The 27,587-nt window shown below is 41.6% G+C and overlaps 1 protein-coding gene across 8 annotated transcripts in view; it reads left to right on the top strand.

Annotated features, from left to right (window-relative positions):
* Positions 1-27,587, top strand: part of PIKFYVE (phosphoinositide kinase, FYVE-type zinc finger containing) — a 70,401-nt gene that overhangs the window by 25,001 nt on the left and 17,813 nt on the right. For 6 of the 8 annotated variants that reach the window (XR_010373030.1, XM_064451759.1, XM_064451758.1 and 3 more), the window contains 16 exons: positions 513-624; positions 2,378-2,525; positions 3,014-3,181; positions 8,665-8,727; positions 10,534-10,663; positions 11,014-11,194; positions 12,525-12,599; positions 13,259-13,366; positions 15,186-15,326; positions 16,020-16,146; positions 17,346-18,532; positions 21,443-21,543; positions 22,716-22,787; positions 24,396-24,567; positions 25,936-26,114; positions 26,592-26,705. Coding sequence is in view for 7 of the 8 variants with exons in the window: in XM_064451759.1 (XP_064307829.1) it covers positions 513-624; positions 2,378-2,525; positions 3,014-3,181; positions 8,665-8,727; positions 10,534-10,663; positions 11,014-11,194; positions 12,525-12,599; positions 13,259-13,366; positions 15,186-15,326; positions 16,020-16,146; positions 17,346-18,532; positions 21,443-21,543; positions 22,716-22,787; positions 24,396-24,567; positions 25,936-26,114; positions 26,592-26,705 (3,078 nt within the window). In the remaining variant the exon portion in view is untranslated. Of the gene's footprint in view, positions 1-512; positions 625-2,377; positions 2,526-3,013; positions 3,193-8,664; positions 8,728-10,533; positions 10,664-11,013; positions 11,195-12,524; positions 12,600-13,258; positions 13,367-15,185; positions 15,327-16,019; positions 16,147-17,345; positions 18,533-21,442; positions 21,544-22,715; positions 22,788-24,395; positions 24,568-25,935; positions 26,115-26,591; positions 26,706-27,587 lie in introns of those variants that run through there. The other 2 variants (XM_064451761.1, XM_064451764.1) reach the window with 2 other exon arrangements.

Genomic DNA, 27,587 nt, shown 5'->3' with positions numbered 1-27,587 from the left:
GAAGTCTGTCCAAAAACATTCACTGATACTCCAAAGGGCCCCTGGGATCAGAGATTAGTAATAGTGTTTGACAGCTAAATTTTGGTGGGGCTGCCAGGCTCTTAACCTTGTGAGTATAAAGAATCTGGTGTATTTAACTATGTGAGAGGGGGGAAAAACTGAGATGGTTCCTAAGTGTAGAACAATAGTCCTCGCTCAGCAGAGATGCTCAGTATGTATAACTTAAGCTAACAATATTGGAGGAGCACAAACAATATGTCTTAATCATCTGTTGTACGCCTCAGCTGAGTTTAGAGTACTGGCAGTCTCTTCGTCTAGATCCATGCTTGAACCAGTACATTCTGCTGCCTCTCCACAATATTTTAACTAGTGTCTGGTTAAACATGGCAATGGGATACTGATAAGTCAAATAGCACATAGCAAATGACTCTTCTTTTGTTGCATGCTTGTACCATAAACCATGCGTGTTTAGAACTAGACTTAGAAAACTATCTCTATTCTTATACCTCCAGGGTCCAAGCCATTGCAATAGGACAAGCGTTGGTTGATGGACGCTGGCTAGAATGTGTCAGTCATCATGATCAGCTCTTCAGAGATGAGTATGCTCTCTACAGACCATTACAGGTAAAAGTAGGAAAGCTATGGTTCTTGCCGTGTTTGGCCGACTAGAACCTTTTCTAATCCTGTTCTCAGCAGCCATTGTATGTTTTCTGTTTCAGCTCTTCTGTACAGAGAAGTGGAGTCCAGGCCTTTCTCCTTAGTAGTTTAAAGCCTGAGGAAGCTGTATTTTCCCAGAAAGCTTTGGGGCTGTCCTCTGTGGAGGATGAGTTGTTACATGTAGTGTTGCCTAAAGTGGAGGAAAGGGTCTCTTACCTAGGCCAGTGCCTCTCATGGTGGACATCTTCCATGGAGGCCTTGGAATGGCACAGTCTGTGCTTGTGGCAGCTGTGCTATCATGTGCAGAATCTAGAATCTGTGTGCAATTACTGGTGACTGAGACACAACAGTGGTCTTCTGTTTCAAAATTCTTTCTTTAAAAACTTCCAAAGAATGGATATTTTAGATATACATTATTGGATCTTGTATATTTTAGGGGTAACCTTCTTCTGATCTCCACTGATGACAGCAATAAAGAATTTAGTACCTTAGCCACGTGATGGAAGACTGGGAGGGGGATCTTTGTCGTGTCTCCCAGATAGGACTGGCTAGCTGAGGGGGAGGCAGGGAACAAGTGACCAGGGATGCTATCGTACCATATTTCATTGCAGTCAGACTTGCTGAGGCATAAGAGCAGTCACTGGCCTAAGCGATTGGATTGTTTTTTTAACAAGATATCTCTCTAGCCCCTCTGTTACCTGAAAGCATTTAGTTGAAAGTCTTCCACATTCTGCAGCTTCTCACAATAAAGAATGGCTTAGCTATCCCATGGACCTCAGTCAGAAAGCCTGCAGCCATTAGCATCTTGTCTTCCTCGTGCATTTCAGCTCTTGTCCAGTGTCATGTATTTTTTCCATTGAGATTGTTCTAAGCTTCACCTGGCGTCTCAGCTAGGTAACTGCACTGTCTGTTTGCTAGTAAAAGCATGCCCTTCTCTAGCAAGTGCTTGTGGATCCCTGTTTGTAAATATTTGTAAGAGGCTTATCTTATTCAAGGTTTAAAGCTGATTCTTGTTCTCACAAGCTGAAAGCACTGTCTGATCTTGTTTTTCCTGGATGGAGAGTCAGGAGAAACACAGTTGGCACAGTTGCTCACTGCACTCACTGTAGCCAAAGGAATGATAGCGAGAATTTCCTCTTAAGGTGACAGGAGACATCAGGATGATGGAAATTCTTTAGATGCTCTGCAGGTTCTCTGGCACTCTAGCCAGGCTTAGTTTTGACACATTAGCCCCAGCTAGAGCCTGACTTGAGTGAAACTCTTAGAGTTACTTTGTCAGTCACAGAATTGCTCCAGTAACATAGAATTAGCTTCCACCAAAAGCTGCATATGCTGGTTTCTGGGCAAAAGATATGATCATCATCCACCTTAGCTGGGGATAGGAAGTATTCAAAACTGCTTAGCTGGATGTAGTGACAGAAAATGTGCAGTAGAATAAACTTGCTTTTTAGTGCCACTTAGTCACAACTTGTGTGGAGGTGGGGAGGAGGCAGAGACTAAGCATGTGGGAAATGTAAAGAAATACTTGTTTCCTGTCCCAAAGAGTTCCTATTTCATGCGAAGGGGGGTGGCTCTGTGACTAACATGGCTCCGCCCACTGAGAGTATCCTCTGATTTTTAAAATGTCTGATTTGCATTTGTAGCAGGCATCTTTCTAAGGCTGCTTAATATTTCAGCAGACCTGCACTTTAATGCCTTTTTGTATTTCCTTGTCTTCTAGAGCACGGAGTTCTCGGAGACCCCATCTCCAGACAGTGACTCTGTGAACTCTGTAGAGGGGCACTCTGAGCCGTCCTGGTTTAAAGACATCAAGTTTGATGATAGTGACACAGAGCAGATTGCTGATGAAGGAGAAGATAACTTAGCCAGTGAGTTTCACTTGAGTCTTGTTCTCACTCTGCCTTTCTCCCCTGTTATCCCAGTCCTTTGGGACATAGTAGTTTAACCATGTCCTGCTTTGTGTATGTGTGTGTGTTTGTGTGTGTGCACATGGGGCTGTAAAACGCTAAGCAAACTATAACCTAGCTCGTCCTCCTGTTTCTTACGACGGATACAGTATTTTTTATTTAGTGGAACTGGCAAAGCTTCATACTTCTAATGGAGGAGAAGCACGTAAAGTGCTGCCTTCTGTTTCTCAAGCAGACTTCTGATTGATTGGGCCTATAGTAATGCACTAAAGAATATGTCAGCATGCACACATGAAGACAAGATTAGAACTTTGAAAGTACTGTATTCCTGTAGTATTGCACACTGGTCTTTATGTATTAAAGACAATTTTTCTCCTCTCCGGTACCCTCATGATACCCATTTGAATCCTTCTCCTCCCTGTATCTTCCCCCTTACCCAACACTAAAAGACTCCGCCAGCCCTAGCAAGCGCACTTCAGTCAGCAGCTTCCAGTCCACAATGGACAGTGATTCAGCCGCCTCCATCAGCCTGAACGTGGAGCTGGACAACGTGAACTTCCATATCAAGAAGCACTCCAAGTACCCACATGTGCCCCCTCACCCTGCCGACCAAAAAGGTATGAGGTAGTCACCAGCTGGAGTTGCACATGATGGAGAGCTGGGTCCTAACAATACTGACCTATTTGGACACTACTTTCGTAGCTGTCTTACAGAGGGGGAAATATGATACTTGGCTGGCACTTGCTTGCAGTTTTGATATGCTCACCTCTGAGGAGGCTCAGTTAGACCTGTTGAAACTCCTTCTCTGCAGAGTGTGTAACTTCTCCTGTGACTTTCTCTTTGCAGTTGAAGCAAAGTCTCCTGCCTGTATATAATAGGGCAGATCCACATATACAGTTTCTGGCTAACTGGGGTAGAAAGTAGTCCGTGGATAAACCAGTTTGATATATGGCTCTACAGTTTGAAATTAAACTGGAAAAGCAAGCAAGGAAGAAAAAAAACCCCAAACCAACAAACAACATTAACTTGGAAGAGCTCTGTGCTGACTTCTAATTGTACCTTAATAAGCTTACATTTGACAGAAGAATCTTACTGATGAGCAATAAGGCCTAACTTAACCCACATATGTAACATTTATTCAAAAGAGAATGTCCACTTATGTGAAGTAGAAAGAAATCAAATATTCAGTGTTGAAGACTTTTTGAAAGAGTGTTTTCTCCTAAATAAGTACTAAATTGAAAGACTAAGCAAAATCCTTATGGAAAAAATAATGTGCTTACCTGTTCGCAACTTCATTCTCCAAATTGGACAAGGGCTGACTGAAAACAAGGGCTTGCCACTGGCTTGGGTCTAGTATATTCTAGTTGCTTTACATGCTGGGTAGCAATTGATGTCTCTTGCCCTGCTTTCTTACCTATGGTTACATCAGCTTTGTAGACTTCTGTCTTTGGCTGCTTCTAAGGAATTTCTTAGTTATTGTTTCACCCCACCCTTTCAGTATTTCCAATTTTAAAAGATGATTCAGTGTTAAATAACTTGGCCTCCTTCTAATGAATTCATCCTTCTGTAAAGTCTGACAGATCTCTTTTGTTGTTGTAGATCAGAATGCAAGACTTAACTTATGCTTGCAGGCAGATTGCATTTTCTGAAACTGAAATGGTCACTGAAGAAAGTGAGGGAGGAGAACTGGCCACAGCTGACTTTCAAAGTATGTTGGACATAGGAGAGACAGCAAGGCAAATTAAGAGGGGACATTTATTGTAGTCACCTTTTTTTATTTGCTAAAAATATGTCTAGAAAAAGGGAAATCTAACTGCTTATTTTTCCCCCCCAAAGAGAGGAGCAGAGCAGGTTTCAAATTTGAGTTGATGTTAAATAACTCAACAGTAGGGATGGGTCGTCAGCACTACTGATACCAGCTCATTATTGGTTCATTTCAACTTGTTTCCAGCTTGTGCCTTAATCAAGTGAAAAGCTAATGCATCTGAAGGGAAGTAAAAGTGGGGAGAGAGAGAATATATTAATGAATTTCTTTTAGGGAGGAAGGATGCTGGATTAAGTGAGCTTGAAACAGGCCCAGGTGTGCTGCAGCATCCTATGAATTTACAGCTGTAGCAGATTTATGTTTATACTTATCAGTGTGTGCTGGCAGTACAGCAGGCAATTTGGTTCTGGCCAGTATTAAAGGACTTGTAGAGGGGTAGTCCTGGTTTCAGTCTTACCTCTGTCTTTATATCCTTATACAAAAAGCAGTACATGATGAAGGTGAAATGTAAGAGAGCCTATCTCTCTCAGAAACTGTTGACCAAATCAAGGCTTTTCATAGCCAGAACTGAAGATCTTGTGAGAAAGATTTTGATGATAGAGAGATCAGAGATAAGCAGAAAAGGCAAGTGGTGAAGGGACTGAAAGGAGAGAGACTTCTGCCTTTGTATTATATATGTTGACTCTGCTATATTTAGTGAATCTCTGCTGAATGATGTTTGTTCCTGAAATGTGTGGTCTCTTAACCATGTTATTCTGTAGGAGTGTAACTTGTAGTAGAACACTGGGAACAATTCCTTTTAAAAGAATGGATATCCCTTGAGGGGAAAGTATCAGTAATAGGCCCAGAACTGGGATAGGGTGGAGGTGCGAGTCATTGAAACACACCTTGGAGAGGTAGGCATTATCCTGCAATTTTTTTTTTTTTAAATATATCCTCTACAAACATAGAGGACTTACTGTACATTTTTTTTAGATTCCTGGCATGAGAGTCTCTAGAGGAAAGACCTAACCAGGGAGCAACAAGTTAAAATGAATGTCAACATCTTGAATAGCAAGAAACACTTCTTGACAATAGGGAGACTGAAATTTTGTAGGTACTTAGATGTTTGTTATTCAAGACCTTTAAAAATTGGGTGCGATAGAACCCTACAGTGCATATTGCAGTGCCTGGAGTAGTGAAATGGATGACTTCTAAAACTTTGTTCTGGAAATATTAAAGCTGGGGTGCAAAGGTTTTCACCTTGTGTTCCCAATTCATCCTGGCTTTATTTAACAAAAGATGCCATCCAGGATGTTACAGAGTATCACAATGATCAGACAGCCAAGACTAGATAGTTAAGCTTCTATGTAAAATGGGACATGTTTATTTTAGGAACAGAGTACTGTAGTCAATCAGTGAAATGGTGTGTTTGCTGCTGTCAGTAACCTCCCTGTGACCATTATGGACACATGTATTTGGCTTGATTTCACTGGAATTGTCTTTTGTCCTTAGGCTGGATGACAGTGACCTAATTTTCTTTGAAATAATGAAGTAAAACTGAAGATCCCACCCACCTTTTGAGACTAGTAACTCAATTTCCTCACAACTGTGTAAATTACAGTTTTTGGGGGAGGACTGGCTGGGCAAAACATCAGTGCTAGAAGTGCAGGTCAACTTTGGTCGAAGTGCTTACTGGGTTTCTTCAAATGATTAAGGTGTATGCAATTTCCACCAGTTACAGAGGTCAGCTGCTTTGAAGCAATGGCCTGTGATGTACCAGCTCTGTTTTAGGACAGAGGGGTTTGTATATAGTCTGAGCCTAATGGCAGGACTTCTTGTGATGTTATAGGCTGACTAATGTCTGGTGTGCTTCCATGAAATTCTAGTGACTCCAAATTAGCTGGCTTGAAATATCTCACAAGTGAGTACAGTGACTCATTTACAGTATCATCTGCCTAAAGACAGTGGTACTTTATAGTGTGTATCAAAATGGAAAACAAGTACAATTGCATTCTGCATTTAAATTGGGGGAAGAGATTAAATGACTGACTGTGAATGTGGGTTTTAGTTGCTGTTTTTAACAAAGTATTATTATCCATATGGGAAACTTTATTTTCTAAATGTCCTTGCAGCCAAATATACTTGAGCCATGGTAGCAGGTATTTTGGGTAGCTAGGTTTTGATGCCTGCATCTAGTTAGGAGGGGAAAAGAGAAAAGGATCTGAGTAACCATGACATAGTTCCTTCTCACCATTGCTTGCCAAGGCTTACCGTGCCACTGCCAGAAACCCTTTTGGTGCGCCTTCTTTTGAAAAGGTGCACCTCAGTTTTCAGTGGATATCTGTGGATGCTCGCAACCTTGTTTGCATATCTAGAGGAAAAGCTGTGGGTTGCTGGCTGGTCTGTTTTGGTGTTTAACGAGAGCAATCTGTAAGGTGTATAAATTCTGTACCTGCTGGCTTCCACTGGAGACCTGTGAATTTCTGAGTGCGTAGTGGTCTTTGCTTCCAGTGATGCCCTTGAATATCAGACCTAGGAATTTGTGTGTTCTGGGGTGGGGCATTTTGGTTCATTTTTTCGTTGTTTTGTTTTGGTGAAGCTGTTCAGGGAGCTTGTAAAATAATCCCTTGAGAGCTAACGCCTTGCAGGCAAGGCTATAAAACACACTACAGGAACCTCCCCCTGCTCCCAATGTTTTGTGGAGCATGCGGCATGTAGGGATGATATGAGGTAAGAAATGTGCGTGTTAGCCACTCTCACTGCCTCAAACTCACACCTGTGAGTGTGTTGTCTGTCCAGTCTAGGAAGAGTATGGCATCTTACCTTGTCAGGAACCTCCCCTGGGGTGCAACTGGAAGCAAAGTTGTAGGAGGTGAAGCTGTATTGAAGTGTTCCTGATTTGGAGGTGCCACCTGCATCTTTGTCCAGAGCATAACTAAGGTTAGGTTTCAGCTGGGGTTGACTCCTGCCTTGGCCATGGCAGTCAGGGATATGTCAGACCTAATTTGAGTTTCTTCACAGTAAGAGCCACTGCCCTGAGGCTGTTGCAAGGTGGAGAGGGATGGAGGTGCTACTTACACATGCTCATGTGTAGGTACAGCATGGCATGACTTTCTCTAGGTAGTCTGTGGGGCTGTGGGTGAATGAATGCTGAGGGTGAGCCGGCTTTTATAAAGCAGTAGGCTGCTTGTAATGTGAAACTCTTCATCTAAGCAAGAGGTGAAAGGAATCTGCAAATAACCTTCAAGCTGCAAGGGAGGCTTGCAGCTTCTCCTTGGTGCATTGATTATCTGTTGGATATCTGTTTGCAAACTGGGCAACTGCAGACAAGGTCAGATTTTTAAACTGGTGGCATGTTAAGGGGTCCCTTGAGTGCTGCTGTTCAGAGACCGGTGATTGCTTGTGTCCTGTCAACTTTCTGTTGGTGTCTGAAAGCTGCCTGGTTTTTTGTTTGTGGCAGTAGGTCTGGACCATTCTCAGGAAAGGTGATAAAGTTAGCTTCGGACTTTGGATCATCATGCTGTATATGCAATTAGGCTATTACTCTTGTTTTCCCACTGTACAATCCCTTTTTGCAGAAGCAAGGAACCAACTAAATGCACAACAAGCTAATGGTTTCTGGAGGAAATAAGCTTTTTGTAGCCAGCCAGCCTGCATGAAAGATCAAGATCTAGCAAGCTAAACAAGTGTAGTAGATAGAGCTTCATCCAATTTCCCGTATGTAAAGTGATCTATAACTTGCTTTCCTTTGTTGCTGGGGGTCCACCTCTGTCAGCATGTATTCCTCAAAACACTTTAAACTGTTTTAGACTTTAGACTTCTAGCTCTTGAAAGGCAGTGTGTCTTTTGTTTTCTTCATTATATACGGTAAATCTTACAGCTCGTCTCTCCCTCAGTCTGAGATACTTTATTGGACTGTGAGAGCAAAATGGCTTCAGAAGCTGCATTTTGAGACCAGAGTGAGGAGGTTATTCCCTGTCCAAACATTCCCACAGTGTCTGCTTGCAGCTTAATACATTTGTATTCAGTTCTAGAAGAGTGTGGTATGTGTCAATTGGAAAAGCAAACTCTTAACTCCTAGTTCAGTCTTTCCCGTGTCTACTTTGTTTGTTTTGTTTCTTCACAGTCATAAGTACTGTTTTCTTGTCATCTTAGAACTTTTTGATAGAACAAGAATGAGAGGATATTCTTGTCTTGACCACTCATCAAGCTGTTGCTAAATTGGTGACTCAACACTTAGATGAGTAATGCTGCTTCTTCTGGTGTGGGCGTGTACATTGTAATTATATGGGCACACCAGTGTAACATGTAATTTCTTTTGTCTCCGCCTATCTCCCTCTTCTCTTCTTTCAGAGTACTTGAATCCTGAAAACGGAGGGCAACAGATGTTCTCTATAAGTGATGCTTTTATTAAAGGTAAGGATAAACTTCAAATGTTACTGTTGTGCGGTTTTAATATAAATATGAAAACTTCTCTAATAGGGCATTGACCCATTAGAAATACTTGACAGTAAATCTGAACTTATTTGTGGTGCAACTGATATATAAACTATGTTCTAACTTTTTTGAATGCACTTTAAAGCTTATTCCTTTCATTTCTCAGATTTCTTTATTCACAAGCACTCAAAAAAGAGCTTTTAGTTTTTTTAAATATGTGAAAATGGCAAGTCTGTTCACAACTTCCCCACCCACAAACTTATGTAGCAGACACCAATTTTAACTTTTTGTGCAAGCAAATGAAGATGTGATATGATTAATTTCACTGCTTCTGCAGAATAGCTTAAAGCTTCATCTTTTAAATCTTTCTGGATTTCCTGTCATCACCACCACTACTACTTCTGAAATGAAAAGCCATTAAATGCAGCTGTGACCTTTAAAATCCATGTACCTTCCATGGCCAGGTGCACTTGTGGGCTTTTTTTCTCCCAGTTAATGCTGTTGATTTTGGTGAGCTCTGAAGAGAAGGAAATAAGGGGAAAACCTCAATGTCTGTGCAGCCAGAAAAATAGTCTTTGATTAAACTGATGCTTAGTTTTTAACTGAGCTTTTGCAGGAGAAAGGAAAAGGGAAAAAACAATGTAACTTCTGTTAATCTTCTACACATGTAATTTTGGGTGTGGAGCATCTGGAAGAAGTTAGTTGTTGTTTTTAGAGAGTCCTTTTTCTTTTCCTTTTTTTTTTTTTTTTTCTCTCCCCTTAATGGTCCTGCTCAGATTACTGATGTAGAAGGTTTTTACAGTTGTATCGTGCAACTCTCTGGGGAGTGTACATACTTGCTGGTTTATACGCTACTAGCATAAATGGCTTACAGTATAGTCAGCCATTATGAGAATGGGGAAGTATATAACTTCCCTCTGTAATATCAATATTAAAAGGTTGTGTTCAGTGGACACAGCCCTTGGTGGCATCCTGTTTATTGTAGTGGAGAGATACCTGTGTGTATGATGGTTAGGTGGATAGAGGTGAGAAGATGTGCCGATATCTCTTGAAAAGCTCGTGCAGTTTCCTCAATAGAAGATTCTTGAGAATTCTGTTGTGTTAAGTACTGTGACATAGGGTAGAAGCAGCAGCCTGCTGGCAGCTCCCTCTGCACCTGAGGAGCAAAGAGGTGGCATGTGGTACCAGGGCTGCAAGTCACATAAAGGTTCACAAGTCTGATGTATGAATTGGTAGCATAGCATTTCTTTAAAATACACTTGGGAGATGAGCTAAACAAGGTCGTTACCAAGGTATTTTTGATACTTGTGCTGCAGCCTGAATGAAATAACTAGATCTTTTAATGCCACTTACACGTAGATGTCTTCAAAGCAGCAGCTTTTCGTGGCTCGAATTAGTGCCTTTGACCAGTTTTAAGTCTAAAAGGCATTATGATTATGTATCATGAATATACACAGTATTTGGAATTTGCTGCTTATTTATATAGGCAAAACTGGGATATAAGATTTTTTTCCTTGACTTAACAAACTTGGTAACAACTCAATTCTAGAGAAGTCTTCTCTATACGGGCAGTACAAGAATTTTAGTAGCTCACTTTTCCTTTGTACAGTCACTGCTGTTACACTCAATACTGTTTGCTGCATCATGTTACCATGACATCTAACTCAAACTCAGTATTTCAAGAGGCTTAGACTTATGTCTTAAATTTTTTACTTTTCAAAGTAGCCTTTCAGAAAGACACAGGCATTCAACCTTACATTAACAAGATTTGTTTGTCTCTTGCAGAGTCATTATTCAACAGGAGAGTGGAGGAGAAGTCCAAAGAACTCTTTTTCACGCCCCTAGGCTGGCACCACAGCAATCTGGATCTGCTGAGAGAAGAGAATGGCGAGAAACAAGCCATGGAAAGGCTGCTGTAAGAAACATAGAAAAAGGAATTTGCATATCTTGAGAAACGATTCCGGAAGCCCCTCTATTCCACCAACTTTCAGTGGGATTTGATCTACAGTGGACAAGGAACTAATTTGCATTAAGAAAACAGCATTTTTACAGCATATTTTGATCGCTTTTTTTCCCCCCTGTGATTTCTATATATTGAAGTACAGGACCAGAGTTGACTGTAGAACATTCTAGGCAGCTGTTCCTTCAGAGGACCTCCTGCATTGTGAATGTTAAGAAATTTACTTCTGAAATGTGACTAATCACTGCTCTGTATTTTTCTCATGAGAAATCTATTTGTTTTGCCTTTTTATTTTTTTTTTACAGGTCTGCTAATCATAACCACATGATGGCACTGCTTCAGCAGCTTCTGTACAATGAGTCTCTATCACTGTCCTGGAGGGATATCATTGTACCTGTGGTCTGTCAGGTAGTTCAAACTGTACGGCCTGATGTCAAGACCAGAGATGATGACATGGATATCCGCCAGTTTGTCCACATCAAAAAAGTAAGTTTCAAATAGTGGATGTAGGAAACAAAAGAATGCAGCTGCTGGCAGCACCCGTTGTTTGAAGTGTCCCCTGTGTGTTGCCCTAGGATGTTCAGTGGTGTAATTGGCCAACTTGGCCTTTGGATAAGGTGGGGTTTTAGAAAAAGTTGCACAGAAGGAACTTTGCATCCTGTGAAAGGTGCTTTAATGCTCTGGAGCTGACTTCTTACTTCAGGCTTTGGCTGCAGAAAGTAGCAAAGAGCAACACCTCTGTAATGACTTGCTTCCTTTTTCGATTTCTGATTGTTTTGTGCTTGGATTAGAAATGTACTGAATGCTGGATAAGTAGCTTGCAGGACTCTGTGTAGCAATGTATTGCCCTGTAACTATCCATTATGGAGGACTGAACTCCTCCCATGCCAAGTACAATGACTTTCTTCAAGAGGAAAGCTTAATTGTTATGGCATGGTGCATCCAGTTCTGCCAGATGGCCCAGTGTTGACACTGTCGAGCTGTAAGGCTGGAGTTGTGGCATGCAGAGTTTCTTCTGAGACTGATGTGAAACTAACATCTAAGGAGCTTGTTGACTGATGATCAAAGGCTCAGGCTTATTTTTCTTCAGAAAAAATCACCTCAGGAGGCCTGTTAATTTCAGAAATTATGTGAAATATGAGGAGCGCCTTATGGTTCTGGTGGTAGCTCTGTGGCATCTCTTCAGGCAGCACCAGTTTTTGCTGCCTCTCCTGAAACTCCAGTTCAAAGAGCAGATGTTCAGAGGTGACAGCTGTTCATAGCTCCCTGCTGTTTTCACATGCTGATAACAGAAATGTCTTCTGAAACATGTTATTCAGAAACCTGTTTCATGTTGTTTATTATTCCTGTGATTGATTGTGACTGTAGGAACACCAGTCAAGTGCTTGATGCGCTCAAATAGTAGGTAGAGGTTTGTTTGGTTTTCTCTTTATCAATTTTTTAAATTTCATTTCCTTTTTCCTTTTCTTCTCTTTCCTTTCCTTACAACTTGTTTGTTTTTAGCGGAAGTGGCAGGTACAAAGGTATATGCTCCCCATGGCCTATAGAAGTTAGGTTCCCTTATTATCTTCTAGAGTGTACCTGGTTTAACAAATACACATCTGTTGGGAGGGACCTAGAGATCCTGGAACTTAGTACATGTTTTCATGTTGTCCATAGTTTGCCAGACTTTAAAAGAGAGTTGTGTGTCCAGTGTGGCTATATCTGATCTTTCACCTGATAATTGAGGGTGTAGCTGAAGCTTGCACATCAGCGCTATGGTAGGTATTCTATGTATTAGTGTATTACAGTTCTAAAAATGTTATTTACTTTATAGATCCCTGGTGGAAAGAAATTTGATTCCATGGTGGTGAATGGATTTGTTTGCACTAAGAATGTTGCACACAAAAAGGTAATGCAGGCTTGATTAATCAAGTGCTGGCTGTAGTGCATGCTGAGGAAACAAGTATGCTGTGACTTCTTTGTGTTGTGAAGCTTCTCTCACTGCTCAGGAGGTTTGCGAGCTTTCTCTCGTTTGAGACCTTAAACAAGAATGGCTTTTAAAGCATGTGTTTTCCAAGCTGTTTTCTTTTAGCCCTGAGATTCATGGGAGGTAGACTTTCCTCATGCATGTATAGAAAAACATCCTTTCCACCCCTACCACCCCATAAGGCATCTAATAAATACCCCAAGTTTTAGCCAAAAAAAGGGATTTGTGGTTCTGACTTATGACAATATAGTAAAGTGAGCCTTTAAGTAATGCAGGAGGTCAAAATAAAGTGATCTGGATGGAGGCTCCAAAGTGTATCAGGACTTGAGGGTTCTTTGGGGTGATTGTAGAAACCTCTAGCATTGCACTCTCATTGGACAGTAGCCATGAAATTCCAACAACTGGGTGTAACATCTTCATAAGAAGGAAGAATGTGTTGTTGGGCCTGCAGGGGGCAGGGATAGCTGAGACGCTTTTTTTGAGGCAGGGAGTGGAATCAATCATGGGAAGTCTGTCTTTTTTTTTCTTGTGTAACTTTCCCTTCCAAAGTGTTTTTTGTTTTGGTTTTATGTCTTTCTTAGATGAACTCTTGCTTAAAAAATCCCAAAATTCTTCTGCTGAAGTGCTCAATTGAGTACCTCTACCGAGAAGAAACAAAGTTTACCTGCATAGACCCTATAGTACTTCAGGTGAGAGCATGCTTTTGTTCTTCGTTAAAATTGCTTGAGGTCTAGTGATTCAAACAAAATTATGATCAGTGCACATCTGATTTTTTTTTTTTTTTTTAGTGTGTAATGTGGAGTTGAGTGAGTGGGATTGCATAGGAAAGAGAAGCTTCCTTTTCTAGCAGCTAGCTAAGAAAACTGCTGCAGTAAATAGAGTGCAAACTTGTAGACTTGTGCCGAGGGTTTTCGTCATCTTATGATCCTCACAATTAAATGCAGCATTTTAGAAACACATTTGGTTTTTGATGATACACTGTATAAGGAGTATAGAGGTCAGAAGGTCAGAGCTAGATGTGGTTTAGGTGCATGTAGAAATATTGAAAAGTTAGTGTAGGTGAGGGTTAGGTTGCATCCATGTTATTTCTTGTCAGCCTTGAAAAAAATGGGAGAACAACCAGTCTAATGAAGTGACAAACTACAAAATGTCACTTTAGAACAGGTGCCCTGCCCCTGTGAGCAGGGACATTCCTTAAGAATGAAAACACTGAAATGGATAGACCTTTTATTTAACACACTTCATTCCTGTCTGAGAATCGGTCTTCAGGTGTTTGCCAGGATACTCATAACAAGGGTATTTGGTACCCTACTGAGCTTGGGCCGTAATGTTTTTTTTTCTGTATTTGACTATTTCCTCAGCATGCATTTAAGACCACTTCTGTCTGGTGATTAATAGACAGGATTACAGGTATGAAAGCTTTAACAATAAAACTTGTCTCGGCATAATGAGTTGGTGTTCTAGTAAAAGCTTAAACTGAGACCTGTCCTTCATCTGAATGGGTCAGAAGTATCTACTATACTTTCTAAATACTGGTCTCAGTGATTATTTCAGTGTCTGCTTCAGAACATGATCATGACTACTTGTGTAGCTGCATTAAAGTCCCTATAGGACAGAAAATACTACAGAAATACCAGTTCAATTGAAGGTTAGCTTCTAGCGAAAGCTTTATCTTTGCTACGCTAACATGAATGTTTGTGTTCTGAGGAGCTGGCAAACTGCTTTTGTGGTATCTTTCTCTTGCGCAGAACTTATAAAACCTGACTGATGTGAGCTGCAATAACACAACTGAGAATACCTGGCTTGGGAAGCTGTATTTTCCCTCTAGCAGTGTAGACCTTTAGTTCTGATAGAATTGCAGCCCTGCTTTCTCTTTCTGTGCATGGTAATAAAAGGGGGGGGTTGGGAGGCGGAAGGATAGCAAGATGAAGCCAGAAGGTGGGCATGGTCAGAAGAGCAATTTCGCAGTGCACAGCATTTGGGATTCCACTCTAGAAGCACTGTTCAAGTACAGATTTAGGGACTGAAGCTCTGTGTACAGACTTGTAGAGGCATAGAGCACTGGCGTGCTCTGTGTGAACGGAAGTGTCTGTGAGTGACAGCACTTGACATTAGCATGTATCTAAAGGTGGAGAACATAACACTGCAAACAGCTTTTTAGGTTGTTCAAAAGGTGCTAAAATTAGAGCATAAAGCCTTTTTCCATATTTTTTTATATATATATCTATACACGTATATATGTTGGGATTCTGCTGCAGGACGCTTACTGTCATTGGACTATATCTTCATGTGTAATTAGTGCATGTAACAAATTATTGATAAACTAGATGTGCTGTGGGGGTGGGGAAATGTGCACAATGGGCAACTGATGGTGCTTTCTGGATAGCTGGTTTCCCTGTTTTATAGGAAGGGTCAGTATATAAATGACAAAGTAGTATTAAGCATTTAAGTGGACTTTTTCAGAGGGGTTTGTGGTAGTTAAATGCCATACTTTGTTCCTGTCTGCAGGAAAGGGAGTTCTTGAAGAATTATGTACAGCGGATAGTTGATGTCAGGCCTAATTTGGTCCTTGTTGAGAAGACTGTGTCCCGAATTGCCCAGGACATGCTCTTAGAGCATGGTATTACTCTGGTCATCAATGTCAAGCCGGTGAGCATTTTCTGTCAGAGACTGAGCCTTGCAGTGGATCTCTGTAATTTTGTGTTGTAGCAAGCTCTCTGGAGAAAGCGAAGAGTTGTCTTTTCTCCTCTAACCAAACCTGGGCTTTCTTTTTAATGGTACTTCTCTTCCAAGAAGGCAAGACAGGCAAATCTAGAGAGTAACTTTTCCACAGCTCTTCACAGCTACTCTCCTGTGTCATTGCTTGGTAGGTCCTTGTACCCTGTTTTGATTCTAGTTAACTTTGACTCCTGTTTGTAGCAAATCCTGTATGGATCCTCAGTGATCGCCAGAGAGCCTCTCTGGCCCTGTGTGACAGGGTACAGACAACCAAACAGAGAATGGCTGTGGGATTTGGCTGAGCTCCTGATAGCCAGCACTATGGTGACTGCACCAAACCCCCTGGAATTTTTTTCGCTTGGACAGATCCAGATATTTGCAAGGAAGGGCACAATCTTACCTCTCACCAGAAATATTTACCCAAACTGCCTTTCTAAGATTCTTCTATACTGTGGGGGTGTATTTGTGTGACTGGGCTTAACCCAGTATTTGTGTCTCAGTGGGAAGTTTCCAGGATCACATGGGAATTTCTGCCTCACCCCCCCATTTTTTTGTAAGAGCAAGTTAAGGATGCTAGTGTCCTCTTTGCACTGTAGATTCTTATTGTTCTTTCCATTTTTACAGCAAGTGTTAGACCGTGTGAGTCGAATGACCCAGGGAGACTTAGTGATGTCAATGGATCAGCTGTTGACCAAACCACGTTTAGGAACCTGTCATAAATTTTATATGCAAGTTTTTCAGTTGCCCAATGGTGAGTAAAGCTTGATGTGTCTTAGCTTGTGTGTGGAAAGGATAAATGCTTTGCTTCTCTTAACTAGATCTGAACTGTTGGGTACCTTGTGTGATCAAGTATTATCCTTCCTACTCATTTACTTCTGTTACATCTTGGAACTACAGTGAACTGGCTGTGGACACAAAAGTATGATCTTACTAAGATGAGACACACTAAATTTTCATTAGGCTGGCTTCTTCCTTCCAAACTTTTTTAAAACTTCCTCCACCCTGGAGTTTGTCTAGTCCAACTTCCTGTTCAAAACAGGAAGGATTAATTTCAATGCAGGATCAAATTTCTCAGGGGTTTGTCAGTCAACTGTTGACAATATTGCAGAATGGGGATTTCATAGCCTGTCTGGGCATCTGTTCAGTTGCTTAACCATCCTTAGCATAAATAATTTTTCTACCTAGAAACAGAGGACCATAGAATAGCCTGGGTTGGAAGGGACTTTGAAAGATCACTTGGTCCAACCTTAACATATCCAGTCAAAATTTGCCTTGTTGCAATCTGTGCACACTGCCCCTTGTACAGTTGTTGTGCATCTCTGAGAAATCAAGTTACTTTTTTCTGTAACCCTCTTTAGCCAGTGGAAGTCTGTAAAGGAAGAAGGAAGAAATGCTGCTTGACAGGTTACCAATGGTGCTGGTACCCATAAATGCTGTTGATGCAAATTCTTGTGGAGACGCAGTCTTTGCATCTCTTCCCCTTCCACTTCCCCATGCTTCCTTCCAGCCTTCAAACTGCACTCAAAATCTTGTAGGCTTTTGATGTCTAAGGATGAGCAAATGTGCCTGGGAGGATAGTAGTTCTTTTGCTTCACTGCTGCAGAGTCTACAGTGATCTTGGAATACCCTATTCAGGCCAACATGTTCCATGTGGCCTTCACTTGGACTTTATGATGACTTGTTTTTTAAAACAGGAGAAGTTTTATAGCAAATGCTTGTTTTGCTTGCAAAAATAAGTTATTTCAGTACAGTGATGTGAACTGCTGCAGCTGGATTGTGCTGCCAATGTTACTTGCTCTTAGTCGTATTTTCAGTCTCTTCAGTGTGTGATATACTGAAGAGCAGGTTAGCTGTAGCTCTCATCCTAACTCCTACATTTTGTGTTGTTGTTTTTTTTTTGTTTTTGTTTTTTTTTTGTTTCTTGTTTTGTGTTGTTTTTTCCCCTTCTAGATCAGACAAAAACCCTCATGTTCTTTGAAGGGTGTCCCCAGCACTTGGGTTGCACTATCAAGTTGTGTGGTGCTGCAGAGTACGAGCTGGCCCGTGTGAAGGAGATACTGATCTTCATGATCTGTGTGGCTTATCATTCTCAGCTGGAAATCTCTTTCCTTATGGATGAGTTTGCCATGCCCCCTACTCTGACCAAAAACGCCTCCTTTCACTCCCTTATTGAGGAGCCAGGAGATGAAGATGAACAAGAGAACCTCTTCAATGGTGAGGATTTCAGCACAGCAGTCAGAGACATTGAACTATCCTCTGAAAAGCTGCCTGTAATCTCTGAGTCAGTGTCTTCTGATGAGGTCAGCTTGCCTGAACAAAAAGGTTTATTTGAGAGAAGTGACCAAGAGAACAGTCAACTAGAAACAGCGTCCTCAAAACAGCAAGAGCACCATAAAGTGGAGTCACCATTTCCCATGTTCAACTCTGTACCTTCCGCAATACCTGAAACCTCCCTGCTGCCCCTCCATGGCATGGACCAGCACGTGGTCACTCTGGATAGCCAGACACTAGAGTCTCTTCAACAGGCAGATGATCTGCAGGAGTCAAAGAGTCAGATGAGAGTATTCAGAGACCCTCTTCAGGATGATACTGGTTTATATGTCACAGAAGAGGTAACTTCCACTGAGGATCGTCTCAAGACTTACTCTGCAGCATTTAAGCAGGAGTTGAAAGATGTCATTCTTTGTATTTCTCCTGTAATGATGTTCCGTGAGCCATTTCTTTTGACTGAAAAAGGCATGAGGTGTCCTGCCCGGGAATACTTCCCTGAGCAAGTTTATTGGTCTCCTCTCCTCAATAAGGAATACAAGGAGTTGGAGAGCAGAAGGAAGAGACAATTATTGCGGGATCTCTCTGGACTACAAGGGATGAATGGGAGTATTCAAGCCAAGGCTGTCCAAATCTTACCATCTCACGAGTTGGTTAATACTAGAATAGCAGAACATCTGGGTGATAGCCAGAGCTTAGCCAGAATGCTGGCTGACTATCGGGCCAGAGGAGGGAGGATACTGCACAAAAGCACAGATCCCTTTGCCCAAAGTAAGGATGTGTCTAGTGTCCCTACTGGAAAAACTGGGTGCAGAATTGAAGAGGATGAGAAGGGACTGGCTCAGAGTGAATCCTCATGGTCTCATAAGGTAAGATTCAAAGCTATGTGACTAAAAACCCAGGTTACATCAGTTTCTCTTTGTAATACAGAAGGTGTAGTGTCTCATATTAAATGGTAACCAGAGCTGGTTTTCGGACTCTTTTGTGTGCTGGTTTTTTTTTTTTTTTCGGTGCATGTTTGTTTTGGGGTTTGGTATGTGGTGGGTTTTTTTTTTATTGGCGGGGAGGTGGGGAATGGGGACGGGACACACGTGGTTTGACTGACTCAAAACTGCGTTTTAAATTGCAGTGCTCTGGGCACTTAAGTCAATATAACCAGGGATTGTGTGGATATAAGAAAGCACAACAAGGGACTGCAAAATTTCCTTAGGAGTGAAGAGGTTGTGAGACTCTAATTTCTGAGAAATGCACAAAGTCAGCCAAGAATCAGTGTGTTATATTGCCTGTTCAATGTAATGACCAATTTCTGAAAATGATTATATGAAGGGGGAGCAAACTTAAAGAAGTTGTTTCTGAAACTGAGCTTTCTTGTTGTTTGTATTGGTGATTTCTAAAAGTGTAATATTTCCATCCTCAGAGGGCTTAATGTCATGGAAAGAGCAGTGGGCTGTAATAAGATTATTTGGCTGTTTGTAAAAGCTTGAGTGACCTGAAGAAATGTGAGAATTGCCCTTTAAAAACAGCAAGAAGAAGGACCTGGGAAACTATAGGCCAGTCAGCCTCACCTCCATCCCCAGAAAGGTGATGGAACAGTTCATCTGGAGGTCATCTCCAGGCGCATAGAGGACAAGAAGGTTATCAGGAGTAGTCAACATGGATTCACCAAGGGGAGATCATGCTTGACCAACCTGATAGCCTTCTATGATGGCATGACTGGCTGGGTGGATGAAGGGAAAGCAGTGGATGTTGTTTGCCTTGACTTCAGCAAGGCTTTTGACACTATGTCCCATAGCATCCTCACAGGCAAGCTAAGGAAGTGTGGGTTGGATGAGTGGACAGGGAGGTGGACGGAGAACTGGCTCAACAACAGAACTCAGAGGGTCGTGATCAACAGAGCAAGATTCTGGATGGAGGCCTGTGACTAGCAGTGTTCCCCAGGGGTCTGTGCTGGATCCAGTCCTGTTCAACATAGTCATCAATGACCTGCATGATGGGATAGAGTGTAACCTCTGCAAGTTTGCTGATGATACCAAGCTGGGAGGAGTGGCTGATACGCCAGAAGGCTGTGCTGCCATCCAGAGAGACCTGGACAGGCTGGAGAGCTGGGCTGAGGGGAACCTCGTGAAACTCAACAAGAGCAAGTGTAGGGTCCTGCACCTGGGGAGGAACAACCCCAGGCACTGGTAGAGGCTGGGGGCTGAACTACTGGAAAGCAGCTCTGTTGAGAAGGACCTGGGAGTGCTGGTGGACAGCAAGCTGGCCATGAGCCAGCACTGTGCCCTTGTGGCCAAGAAGGCCAACGGTATCCTGGGATGCATTAAAAGGAGCGTGGCCAGCAGGTCAAGAGAGGTTATCCTCCTCCTCTACTCTGCCCCAGTGAGGCCACATTTGGAGTACTGTGTCCAGTTCTGGGCACTCCAGTTTAAGAAAGACAGGGAACTACTGGAGAGAGTTCAGCAGAGAGCTACCAAGATGATCAGGGGGCTGGAGCATCTCCCTTATGAGGAAGGGTTGAGAGACCTGGGTTTATTCAGCCTGGAGAAGAGAAGACTGAGGGGGTGTCTTATCAATGCTTATAAATACCTGAAGGGTGGGTGTCCAGAGGATGTGGCCAGACTCTTTTCAGTGGTGCCCAACGACAGGACAAGGGTCAGTGGGCACAAGTTGGAACACAGGAAGTTCAACTTAAATATGAGAAAAAGCTTCTTTACTGTGAGGGTGACAGAGCAGTGGCACAGGCTGCCCTGTTGTGGGAGGTTGTGGAGTCTCCTTTCCTGGAGACATTCAAAACCCTCCTGGATGCATTCCCGTGGCCCTGCTGAAGCAGGGGGGTTTGACAAGATGATCTCCAGAGGTCCCTTCCAACCCTTATCACTCTGTGATTCTGTGAGAATCTCATAATGGAGAAGGGGGAATCTTCTTTGAAATTTCAAAGCAAGGCAGTATGTGCTTGTAATAAAAACATTTGAAGTTTTGGGAAACTGCCATGAAAGCAACTAACTTGTATCTGAAGAAAGGGATCTTGGGGACTTCCTTGAACTGGAAGCTGTTCAGGGAAAAAAGTGTGAACAAGACTAGCAGAAATGATCTCATGAAATACTAAAACATTATTTTCCCTGAGCCAATCGGCCCTCAAGTTCATGAGCAGAAGTAACTTTTTAATTGGTACTTAAGTATAAATCTATGTAGCTTCACAGGCCATAATCTTACAAACTGTAAGACTTGCCCTTGCTCTGGATCAGACAGGTTGATGCTGCTTAAAATCTGTTCAGTGATCAAAGAAAAGTATTTGGTAACTTAATAGTTCTGTAGGATGTGGAAGGGGAAACAGCTCCATTCCAGCAGCAGTGTGGTAAATCTCTTCATGGAGGACAGAAAGTAAGAAGTCTTCCTACAGCCTGAATGAGTAATTGAGGTATAATATATTGACAGTTTTGACTCCAGGTGTTCTAAACTGTAGCATGCTTTGGAGACTCTGGATATTTGTCTTGGGGTTTTTGTTGTTTTCTGTTTCCCTTAGCTTCCTTTCCATAGAAACACATGCGTGTGCATTTGTTTCATTATGCATATTAGTTATGCTGTTCTAAAAATGCCAGTTAGCAATTATACATGGTACATGTCTACCTGAAGCTCTGAGATAATGCAGAGTTAGTCTGTACAAAAGAAGCAAGCAGAGATTAGTCTGTAAATAAAACTACTAGAATAGAATTTTGTCATCAGAAGTTGTGTGTGGATAGAAGTGTCTGTAACCAGTAAATGGGTTGTTTTCTCTCTACTAGGTGGATTGCCTGAGTCCAGTAAACCATCAGAGGCTCTGTGTTCTCTTCAGTAGCTCTTCTGCTCAGTCCAGCAATGCTCCAAGTGCCTGTGTTAGCCCCTGGTATGAAAACTACTCCTCTACAGCTTGTATAGTTGCTATCTTTTTTCCTAAGTCAAGGTCAATGTTTGCCTCAGTGGTATTTCTTTGAGGACTCCTTGGTAGGTTGTGCCCATCCTGTAACAGGAACTGTTGCCCAAAGAATTTTGTCTTGCCTGGTCAGCTGGATCCAGAGCAGTATCCCATAGCCTTTGTGATAATCCCCAAGGCATGATGAGAAAGCCCAGCCCAAAACTGAATGTTTTAGTTGATCCTTTCACTGCAGAGTAATGTATGTGTAGGGAGATCATTGCATGCAGCCCTGTGGGGAAGAGTTAGTGTGTATGAACACAGAAGAATGTCCAAGCCCAAAAATAAGCCTTGAGAGAATCTCAGAATACTTCCAGATTGTATTATCTGAGAATGGTATTTGAATATATTGCTATCTTTCTCATATTTTTGTCAGCAGTGTTAAGAGCTTTAACTGTATTTCCAGCTTAGGGAGCTGTAATTTGTTAGTTGTGTGCAACAGATGACATGCTTCTAGCTCTACTGAACAGGATAGGTCTTGGTGTTTCATCATCTAGCTCAGGTGAAAATACAGAGATGGCTGTCTCAGAGGAACTCTAGACCTTTCCCTGTAAAAGCTTAGGAATAAATCAAAGAAGGTGGGGATAAGCTCACCAAACAGCAACAATAATAGGATATAAATTACTGATATTAGAGATGGCTGAATTGTGACTCTTAAGCTAATACTTAGACACTTTAAGTGGTTTGGCCACCTCAGGTTCTGAGAAAACAGAGTTGCTATTAAGTCTCCGAGAAGAATAAGGTTTTCCTAAGGCTTTTTTCATCTTCTGGATGTACCATTTTTGTAACTGTTTAAATGTTAGTGTTTGAGGCTTCAAGCTGTCTAGACTTCTGTGCCTACATATTCTTGAACATGATTTTCAAAAGTGCAGTTGAATTGTATTAGACTTTTAAATGTGAAGTTTAAAGTTGTTCTAGCAGAACACTGATCTCATTATTAGCAAACTTGATGGCAGGGATCTAGGAAGGGTAGCCTAGAGGGGAAAAAAGCCTTCGAAGGTATGCGGGGCTAAAAACAAGCCAGCAGTGGGTGCAGATCTGTGCACCTAAAGGCCATTGCACAGTGGCAGCATTCACCCTCTAAAGCTTTTATTTTTCTGCTTTAGGATTGTGACCATGGAGTTCTATGGGAAAAACGACCTGACTCTAGGGATTTTTCTGGAGCGCTATTGTTTCAGGTGAGGAGGAACTTATTCTAAATGTTATTCTAAACAAAACAAAAGCTTTTGATAGCTCTGTGAAGTTGATCTGCTGCCTTCCTCATAGGCTCTACTTCTGTGCACTTAAGAGAATAGCATGCAAGTCTGCAGAGCCAGTTGTGTCCTGGTAAAGCTTACCACTTAAATCTGTTGCTCCCTTTGCATTATTATCATGCTGTAGTGAAACAGGAACTGGATTTAAGAATTCACATACTCATGCTTACATCTTACAAACAAATACAGCCACTGCTTTCCCACTTCAGCTTTGTCCCTCTTATTTCCTTTAATGAGGAAGTGGAACAGATTACAAGACAGGACTTAAGTTTATAAAGACAAATGTGCACTTTCTTGTAGCAATTACAGCTGTAAGGGCCTAGTTAAGAGTTTGAGCATGTATTCCAAATGGCTGTTTTTTCAAGACAAACAACTGTACTGATCATAATCTTCTGAGGTTCCTTTTTGAACTTTCATATGAGTTGTGGAAAAAAAATACTCCTTCAGTGTTATCTGAACGTCTCGGAGTAAGGCTTTGTCATATCTGCAAGGTGGCTAATGTAAAGGGTTCAGAACTCTTTTAGACCTGGCAAAGTACTGTGTAATTTATTTCATCTGACAGAGGTCCAAGTTGTTTTGTTCCAGCAATGACCAGTACTGCCAGAACCCCATACAAAGTCTCAGCAAGCTGTAAGCTGGATAGGTAGCCTGTGGCTTTTCAAAAGACAAGACTACTCTGTTCTCTCCATTGGCCATTTGCAGTAGCAAAATACTCTTAATGTTCAGCCTTCTCTGGAGGAACAAGTATTTCTCCTTGTGCTGATTAGTGAGGAGGAGGAGCTTAGCTGTGCACCTTTTAAGTTCTTGTTTCTCTCTGCTGACAAGCTAGTGTGTGCTAAAGTGAATGCTTCTCAATCTCCATAGTTTCAGTAATTAAACTTTCTCTTTTTCATATGAGCAAGAAGGACCTGGGATTTTTTTAGGCTCTTTCTGTTTTTGAAGAATTCCATATTTCACTTCGATACTTAAACAATTCAGCTTTATTTTTCTGATGTTAGTCTCTATTCCCTGATTTAAAATAAACCCATCCAAAGAAAGGTCATGGGTTTTTCTCTTCAAAGAGGTTATATGGCACTATTGTGCTCACCTCTTCCTTCAGGAGCTGAAACATTACCATTTTGAAGACTCTTTGGTACATCTTTGTCCTCAGTAGCCTTTGCTTTGGTACACTGCCAAAGTGGTCTTCTAATTTGGTGCCAGGCACTTCCAGGTTCTTGACCCGTATTTTGTCAACTATATGGAATATGTTGGTAGAAAATAATGCATTTGAAAAAGATTGTGATAGCAGCCAGTATCCAGTCACTGCTTTTGGGACCTATACAGCCCTTGCTGGCAAGGGAACTTCCCTGTGTGCTATTTCTAAATAAGTACAGTTTACTCTGTAGAAACAGCCTTCACTAAAGGCTTAGGAAACTTTTACAGTAAAGATAAATAGTACTGTGATATTAGAAGGCATATTAGATGTGTTGAATCAGTTCTTCAGCAGTGCCTAGCATATGATCATTCATAAGTGTTTCTATTTCTCCTTGTAAGGCCTTCCTACCAATGCCCCAGCATGTTCTGTGAAACACCAATGGTGCACCACATTCGTCGCTTTGTTCATGGGCAAGGCTGCGTGCAAATTGTGTTAAAGGAGCTGGACTCCCCAGTCCCTGGGTACCAGCACACCATTCTTACTTACTCCTGGTGTAGACTATGCAAACAGGTAAGGAAGTGGACTTAAGAAGCATTGCTGTTCCAATTTAGTATTCCTGTTATGAGTGGCCTAGTCTGGAAAGGCAGCATTTTTGAGAAAGTGCTCATCACGGCAGTTATGGCTAAACTAGCACAAAGCCTGTTACTGATACGGATGGTCTCGTGTGTCTACAAATTCCTCTTGCAGAATTGGGGCTGTTGAGGGTGAAACATCTTTGTGAGATAGTCCTGTTGGAAAGTGTCAAACCTGGCTCTGAGAGGATAGATTTAAGTGGAGTTGATATATTGCTGGAAATTAATTTCTGACACATGGAAAAAATGGAGTTTCCCTCTTAGAAGTGAAGAGTATGGTCCTTTCCCTGCAGTGAATCAGTATGAGCATCAGAAGAACGTATGTATGGGTAAGGGCAGACACTGAGACCTACTGGCTTAGTAATTGGCTAAAACCACTTGATATTCTTTGATCTGCTATGGACTGGACTGTCCACACTGCGTCAATGTGATGTCTAGGCTTCCTTTAGTAGTCATTAGAAAGTAAAATCTTCATTACAGGACAGATAAATGGCTTTAAAAAACACAAGATAGTAAGGTAGTAAGGTAGTGTATTATCTGAAACTTGTTCTGTAATTTAGCTAAGAAAACATTACTAACTGGGTACTCATCTCTAGCTAAACACTGTAAAACTTAAGAGCCTTCAAAGAGATGAGACTAAAACTTAATTAAAAAAGATTCGTGCAGTGCCTGAAATGCAAAACATCTCAATTACCTATGTGGATGACTCAATTCACCTACTTATGCTGGCTTAAACATGGGTGTTGGATTTAAAGATACCTGGAGGAAGTTAATGTAATTGCTGAAGGCAAGGCCTACACTGCTGTGTATACACTTGTTCTATAACCTTTTATTTGTCATGTAAACACTAATCTGTTTGTGGCTATTAAGTATGCATAAAGTAGTGCCTACTCTAAGGTTGCAAGCACTGCTGAATTTGAAATACACTACAGAGCAATACCAATGTGTTTGTAGCTGAAGAATCACCAGGGAATAAGTATATGATGAACTGCTGCTGCTGACTGGGTTGCTGGAAATTGTCTCTGTGCAGAGAAATAGCACGTTGGATATGAGCTTCCATCGGGGATATGTTTGCACTCCTCCAACTTAGCGCTTGTCACCATCAACTTGCTGTAGTTGTTTATCCAATTTATTGTAACTATGTGTTGGCCTTAGCTTTGCATAAATGCTATTTTTGTTGTTGTTTAATATGTTTCAGTGTCATGGGTGCTTCCGGTACTAGAAATACTAGATTGCTGTCTAGGTTAGCCTGTCCTTAGTCTTAATTGAAGGATGAAATTAAGACACTTGGCTTTCAATTTTTCAGGTGACACCAGTTGTTCCCCTTTCCAATGATTCTTGGTCCATGTCTTTTGCAAAATACCTTGAGCTGAGATTCTATGGGCATCAGTACACTCGAAGGGCCAATGCAGAGCCTTGCGGTCATTCCATTCACCACGACTATCACCAGTATTTTTCCTATAATCAGATGGTGGCATCTTTCAGGTGAGGTCCACTGCTAAAAACTTCCTTCTCTCTCTCTCTAGTACTATGTGAAGCATATAGCTCTAGCAAGGATTCATCAGGTTTGCTCTTCACTTTGAGTACAGCGTGGGATAGCATAACTGCACTATAACCACAAGTGCAGGATCGTGTGCTGGCTTGAAGAGGGCATTGTGGATGCCTGGATGGGGTTGACGGTGTTCCTAACACTGGATGGTTCCAATTCATGATGTAGGCGGGAAACACTTTTCCCTGTCTAATCTTGAATGCTTTCAGAACTTTGTTTTTGCAACATGATCTGTGGCTTTACTTTTTGCCTAGGAGAAAAATCAGCAAGGTGTTATTGCTACTAAAAGTAACTAAAGCCCTGGACACATTGACAGTGCCCCTTTTCACATAAGGGCCACAAACCACAATATGGTGGAGAATTAGTACTATGTGATGAGAGTCTTGTTAACAGCTGTCATATTGCCTTCTCAGCTACTCTCCAATACGGCTGCTTGAAGTGTGTGTCCCACTCCCCAAGATCTACATCAAACGACAGGTCCCGTCAAAGGTTACTATTTTGCAGGATCTCAAGGATTTCTCTCAAAAGTAAGCTTTGTTTTTTAATGCCTTCCTCATCTTTATTTGTATCTTGGACTTTTATTAGCAGAGCACAAAACCATTTTTGCTAGTATAGATAAGACTTGCTAAATATTAATTATTTAATAGAAAAGTAATGGTTTTAAACACATTCATATGCGCATATACTTCTAAGGGAGGGGGGGGTATTGCATTCTTCTTCATTACCTTTACCTGCTCTGTCTGTATTAACCTCTCACCCTTTCACCTGGCAGCAATCCATCTTAAATATAGCCAGTAGAAGCCAAGATTATTATTCTCCATCCCTGAGTGTTACACTGATATTTGAGTGATATAGCATGCTTCTGAGTGATGTTACCAAGTAGCCACTGAAAGGTTGACCATCAGCTGGTGTCTGAAATGTCACCTTTCTTAATAAATGCCTTTTCAAACACAGCTAAAGTATTTCTAATTCTTCTGTCTAATACTAAAAATGGAACAGAGGAGGTGGCCCTAGAAGGCTTAATCTGAAAACTACAGATAACACTTTGTACCCTTACCATAATGTTCCTTCTTGGAAGGTCTGACCAGGTTTAAATCCTGCCTCCAGCCCAGAAAAACTGCAAAAGCATTGCTCAAATCTGTTGTCCAAACGGAACTGTTTTCGTTGTATTGGTTGTGTGGCAGCTAAACTCTCTGGTGTGTAAAAGACGTTGCCTTTGTTAGCTATTAAATATGGTAACAGCGGACTCTTTGGTACCTTCTTGTAGTCTAAGGTAAACTACTGTAAGCCTAGACACCTTCTAAATGTAGGAACAAAAAAGTAAGAGGCAGGCATGATGGGACCTGTTTTAAACCCAGCCTGACTCCTGTTCTGCCTGGTGGCAGTATTCCTGTATGGCTGATGTCTCT

The sequence above is a fragment of the Phalacrocorax carbo genome, chromosome 5 (assembly GCF_963921805.1).
Source record: "Phalacrocorax carbo chromosome 5, bPhaCar2.1, whole genome shotgun sequence".
In the NCBI taxonomy this organism is placed as follows: Eukaryota; Metazoa; Chordata; class Aves; order Suliformes; family Phalacrocoracidae; genus Phalacrocorax; species Phalacrocorax carbo.
The sequence above is the reverse complement of the archived record's forward strand: the minus strand, read 5'-3'. Positions and strand labels throughout refer to the sequence as shown.